The sequence below is a fragment of the Lissotriton helveticus genome, chromosome 12 (genome assembly GCF_964261635.1).
Source record: "Lissotriton helveticus chromosome 12, aLisHel1.1, whole genome shotgun sequence".
In the NCBI taxonomy this organism is placed as follows: Eukaryota; Metazoa; Chordata; class Amphibia; order Caudata; family Salamandridae; genus Lissotriton; species Lissotriton helveticus.
Window position 1 is genome coordinate 872,816,329 of NC_136073.1, and position 6,000 is coordinate 872,822,328.

The following is a 6,000-nucleotide window of genomic DNA, read 5'->3' on the forward strand; positions in this document are numbered from 1 at the left end:
CTTCCTTCAGAAAAGGATTAAACCAGGGCTATTCAAGGAACCCTTAGAGCTTCTCATACAGCAGCAGCGCCAAGACGCCTCTGCGCATGCCAGCGCTTTCTAAAAATGAATAACATAACATAATAATAATATTAATTGCACTAGTAACGACAACAATATTGATGTAGATAATATCACATCATTAATTAATATAACGTCAGAGTTCCAGAGGCCTGTTTGTCACTAGTATCCCAGGCCTCTGGACTCAGTTATTGACCTCTGAAGAGGGAAGAGCCCGGGCCACCCTGCAAGGAGTGCGGTCTGTGACCTGCAGCTTCCTCACAGACCCTCTGCAGCAGGTACCCGAACCCGACGAGCTGCCTCGCGTCCATTCCAGGGCAGTTCATCCGACTGAGCGGTCAGAGGTCACATCATGGCAGGGTCAGCTCGGCCTTTCATCCACCCGAAGTTGATAAAATGAAAACCAATACTTCAACCGGGTATTAACTGTTTATAAAATGCTCTGTAAAGCGCTGTATAAATACCAGGTGATGCTTACCTGCAAAGGTGGAGCTGATGAAGACGCGGACCACCCTGGAGGACTCTGGGGGGAGCTCCACCGCCTTCCCCCAGAGGAGGGCCCGCCGCACCTCCGCGCTGAGGCCTTCAAAGCGCATCCTGCCTTCAGACTCGAGGCGCTACCGTGAAAACACCCAAGGATCCCCGCCCAGCGCCAACACGCGCTCCTTTCCACGAACAGCGCTGTTGAATTCCGGGGGACACAACGTAAATTTGCGTAGGTCCTGCGCCTTCTCGTGCGTGCGCCCACGACGATTGTCCTCTGCTCCTGTCAGGTGTGAGAGGAAAATGGAAGAAATGCTTCAGTGTTCACCGATTGCAGATTACATATTTGTAAGGGGGTTCGTGATGTGTAGACCCTTCCTTTCTGCCCCGCCCCTAATACACCCCATCAGGCATCAGAGGCTGCAGCTGAGCACCCCGCAGCAGGGGCCTGATCCCATTCTGATATCTCCTGAGGAGGGAGCCTGTTGGGTTACTGGGCCATTCCCGACCTGTCCTGCAAAGACCCCACTCACCCCACCCCTGCTCCCAAGATTCAATTCTGAATTTATAGTTTTCACGACCTCTGCAGCAGGTGCATAAACCCTCTCAGCTGTCTCCACGAGATTGGGCCTCTAGGATTACTCTCTCCACCCCAGCCTGGCCTGCAGTAACCCTATGCAGACTCCCCAGCATCCAAGCCGATAACTTTCAGGATGCAGAACACTCCCTGCAGCAGGTGCGTGAACCCACTCAGCTGTCCCCCGCACAGCCAGGCTCTTGCGTTACCGTGACGTCTCCGGCCTGGCTGCGGGAGCCTCCTGGTGGACGCGGGGGGCTCGTCGGACCCGGTCTGGACCCGGTGAAGGCAGCCGGCTGTGTCTGAGCCTCCCGCCGGCTGTAAAGCGCCTAGCGTGCGGTCCCTGGTGTGTTTGAAGCGCTCCCTGGTGAACCTCGGCATCGCTATAACAACCAGTGTTGTCTGAGAGGCTCCGGTACCACAACGGCCCCCGCCGCAGGCAGAGCCCGGATCCCGCGGTGAAAGGAACGTGGCGGCGCCACGAGGCGCTCAAAGAAAGGCGCTACAGGGATAAAGGGCGCAGCGCCCAGTGACGGCCGGCGATCCAGTCCAGCGGGTTTCCATTCACTGCGGGAGCCTCGGGCGCCGCGTGGGAGGGAGGCACCTCACTCCGAGGAAGGAGGCTTTCAAAGGGCGGGAGGAAGAATCACTCGAGACTGACTCTGCCCCAGCCCCACAGACCTTTCAGAGATGTAAGAAGGACCCGACGTGTGACTGACTCTGCCCCATCCCCACAGACCCTTCAGAGATGTAAGCCAGACCCGACGAGTGACTGACTCTGCCCCAGCGCCACAGACCCTTCAGAGATGTAAGCCGGACCTGACGAGTGACTGACTCTGCCTCAGCGCCACAGACCTTTCAGAGATGTAAGAAGGACCTGACGAGTGACTAACTCTGCCCCAGCGCCACAGACCTTTCAGAGATGTAAGAAGGACCTGACGAGTGACTGACTCTGCCCCAGCGCCACAGACCTTTCAGAGATGTAACAAGAACCTGACGAGTGACTGACTCTGTCCCAGCGCCACAGACCTTTCAGAGATGTAAGAAGGACCTGACGAGCGACTGACTCTGCCCCAGCGCCACGGACCTTTCAGAGATGTAAGAAGGACCTGACGAGTGACTGACTCTGCCCCAGCCCCACAGACCTTTCAGAGATGTAAGAAGGACCTGACGAGTGACTGACTCTGCCCCAGCGCCACGGACCTTTCAGAGATGTAAGAAGGACCTGACGAGTGACTGACTCTGCCCCATCCCCACAGACCTTTCAGAGATGTAAGAAGGACCTGACGAGTGACTGACTCTGCCCCATCCCCACAGACCTTTCAGAGATGTAAGAAGGACCTGATGAGTGACTGACTCTGCCCCAGCGCCACAGACCTTTCAGAGATGTAAGAAGGACCTGACGAGTGACTGACTCTGCCCCAGCGCCACAGACCTTTCAGAGATGTAAGAAGGACCTGACGAGTGACTGACTCTGCCCCATCCCCACAGACCTTTCAGAGATGTAAGAAGGACCTGATGAGTGACTGACTCTGCCCCATCCCCACAGACCTTTCAGAGATGTAAGAAGGACCTGACGAGTGACTGACTCTGCCCCATCCCCACAGACCTTTCAGAGATGTAAGAAGGACCTGATGAGTGACTGACTCTGCCCCATCCCCACAGACCTTTCAGAGATGTAAGAAGGACCTGACGAGTGGCTGACTCTATCCCTCTAGTCTACAGACCTTTCAGAGATGTAAGCCAGACCCGACGAGTGACTGACTCTGCCCCAGCGCCACAGACCCTTCAGAGATGTAAGCCGGACCTGACGAGTGACTGACTCTGCCCCAGCGCCACAGACCTTTCAGAGATGTAAGAAGGACCTGACGAGTGACTGACTCTGCCCCAGCGCCACGGACCTTTCAGAGATGTAAGAAGGACCTGACGAGTGACTGACTCTGCCCCAGTGCCACAGACCTTTCAGAGATGTAAGCCAGACCCGACGAGTGACTGACTCTGCCCCAGCGCCACAGACCTTTCAGAGATGTAAGAAGGACCTGACGAGTGACTGACTCTGCCCCAGCGCCACAGACCTTTCAGAGATGTAACAAGAACCTGACGAGTGACTGACTCTGCCCCAGTGCCACGGACCTTTCAGAGATGTCTGAAGGACCTGACGAGTGACTGACTCTGCCCCATCCCCACAGACCTTTCAGAGATGTAAGAAGGACCTGACGAGTGACTGACTCTGCCCCAGCGCCACAGACCTTTCAGAGATGTAAGAAGGACCTGACGAGTGACTGACTCTGCCCCAGCGCCACAGACCTTTCAGAGATGTAAGAAGGACCTGACGAGTGACTGACTCTGCCCCAGCGCCACGGACCTTTCAGAGATGTAAGAAGGACCTGACGAGTGACTGACTCTGCCCCAGCGCCACAGACCTTTCAGAGATGTAAGCTGGACCTGACGTGTGACTGACTCTGCCCCAGCGCCACAGACCCTTCAGAGATGTAAGCCAGACCCGACGAGTGACTGACTCTGCCCCAGCGCCACAGACCTTTCAGAGATGTAAGCTGGACCTGACGTGTGACTGACTCTGCCCCAGCGCCACAGACCCTTCAGAGATGTAAGCCAGACCCGACGAGTGACTGACTCTGCCCCAGCGCCACAGACCTTTCAGAGATGTAAGCTGGACCTGAAGTGTGACTGACTCTGCCCCATCGCCACAGACCTTTCAGAGATGTAACAAGGACCTGACGAGTGACTGACTCTGTCCCAGCGCCACAGACCTTTCAGAGATGTAAGCTGGACCTGACGAGTGACTGACTCTGCCCCATCGCCACAGGCCTTTTTTATTTTTTTTTATTTATTTAGTTTTATATAGCGCGAACATGACCCACAGGGGTATCAGAGCGCTTTACAGTACACTGTTATCACACAATTTTACACACAATCGGAAATCGCATACAATAAAATAGAGGTAGGCATTGGTGTTTGGATACAATCGGTAGCAAAAAGTCAGAGAGTTAAAGTTTTAAGATGTTAATTTGTTCATTAGAAACATTTGCGATTCTTTTTTGAAGGCGGTAAAGGAGGAGATTTTGCATGTGAGAGTATGAGTGTACAAATCAGTGTGTGTGTGTCACAGTGGAAACGATTATGAAAGTAAATGAAGGGGGATACCAGTTGAGTAAATGAGAAATAGAAGCGAGACTGAGTTAAGTCTAAGAAGTATGAAAAAGGGAAGTAAGTGAATGTCTGTCAATGAGAAGCTGTAGGAGCGTGAATGGGAAGTAGGGTAGATGGGAGGTAAATTAGGAGGGTCTCTGAGGAGATGTTTTGCCTTCAAGTCTTCCTGAATGCATGGCATACGAAAGGCAATACTAGCACTCATGGCAATGCTGGCATACTATAGGTAATACCTAGCCTAAGGGAGGGCAGCAATGGCATATGAAGGGTGAGAAGGCACCAATAAGAATGTTGCACTAAAATTCTAGAACTCACGGATATATCCTATCTACCCAAACTACCTCGCGATTCCCAGCATTAAAAAAAGATCTAGATAAATCAACAAAGCATTATTTTGAGGAAAATACGGCATCAGTGGAATCGCCGATAACTATATGGGAGGCATATAAGACGGTCCTTAGGGGTCAAGCAATAGCCTCCATCACCGGGCATAAACGGACACAATAGACAGAACTGACGGCACTGGAAACGGCTTTACAAACGGCAGAGGCAGCACATGAGGCGGACCCATCTCCAGACAAGGCACACACACTAAACATCCGACAGCAGGAGTATAGGGATTATTTGCGAAGACGGACGGTTGAGAACATCACAGCGAGTAAGCACAAAATTTCTGACATAGGGGACAAAGCTAGCAAAATGCTGGCCTGGCTAGACAGACGAGGGGACGGTATCAAGGGCATACAGCAGCTTCGGACGCGGGCGGGACAACTCCAGACGCACCCGGAGGAAATAGTTCATACGATGGCAGAATATTTTCGGGATGTATACACTCCGGTTTCAGAATTGACAGACAGAGGAGTCTCTGAAACACATCGTGTTGCCGACCCTTGAGTCGGAAAAAGCGATAGAACTAGAAAAAGACCTCACGCTGGAGGAGGTGCAAATAGCAATCCGCTCGATACAATCAGGGAAAGCGGTAGGACCCAACGGCATCCCCATAGAATGGTACAAACAAATGGCTGAGACAGTAAGTACACCTTTATTAGCTATGTATAATGAGAGTTTAGAAAAGGTAGAACTTCCACTAGACCAGCGTATAGCAACGATAGTAACAATCCCTAAACCAGGCAAGGTCCCGACAATACCGCCCAATTTCGCTGCTCAATGCAGAAGCTAAAATTCTGGCTAAACTGTTAGCGACTAGACTGACGGCCCACCTCATGCCCAACAGAAACACGGCCCTAAATCTCATCTCAGACCCCTGCAAGGAGCGCTGGCAATGGCCCCATCTTTGTCAGAGCCAGCGGTGATACTGTCGCTAGACACGACAATGGCATTTGACATGGTATCATGGCAATACCTAGTTGCAGTACTAAAATGTGTGGGATTTGGTCCAGAGTTTAGAGCATGGATAAGACTCCTATACGCTAACGCGCTGGCCCGCGTAACGGCCAATGGCCACATATCAGACGTAATATCCTTAGCAAGAGGGACCCGCCAGGGTTGCCCTTTATCGCCCATACTGTTTGCACTGGTGTTGGAACCTCTGGCGACAGTATTTAGGAAGACCCCGCTGCTGAAGGGAATCTGTTGGAAGGAGGGGTGGGAAGACCGCCTTTCGCTTTATGCGGACGACATGTTAGTCTATCTTACAGACCCTGAGCGCAGCATACCAGCGCTGCTTCATATATGTGATACCCTCAGGA

The 6,000-nt window shown here is 52.6% G+C and overlaps 1 protein-coding gene across 1 annotated transcript in view; it reads right to left on the minus strand.

Moving 5' to 3' along the window:
* The window catches only part of NWD1 (NACHT and WD repeat domain containing 1), a 68,536-nt gene extending 67,880 nt beyond the window's left edge, over positions 1-656 (minus strand). Inside the window, exon 1 of the mRNA XM_078669351.1 lies at positions 539-656. Coding sequence (XP_078525477.1) covers positions 539-656 — 118 coding nt within the window. The remainder of the gene's footprint in view (positions 1-538) is intronic.
* Between the last annotated feature and the right edge of the window lie 5,344 nt (positions 657-6,000).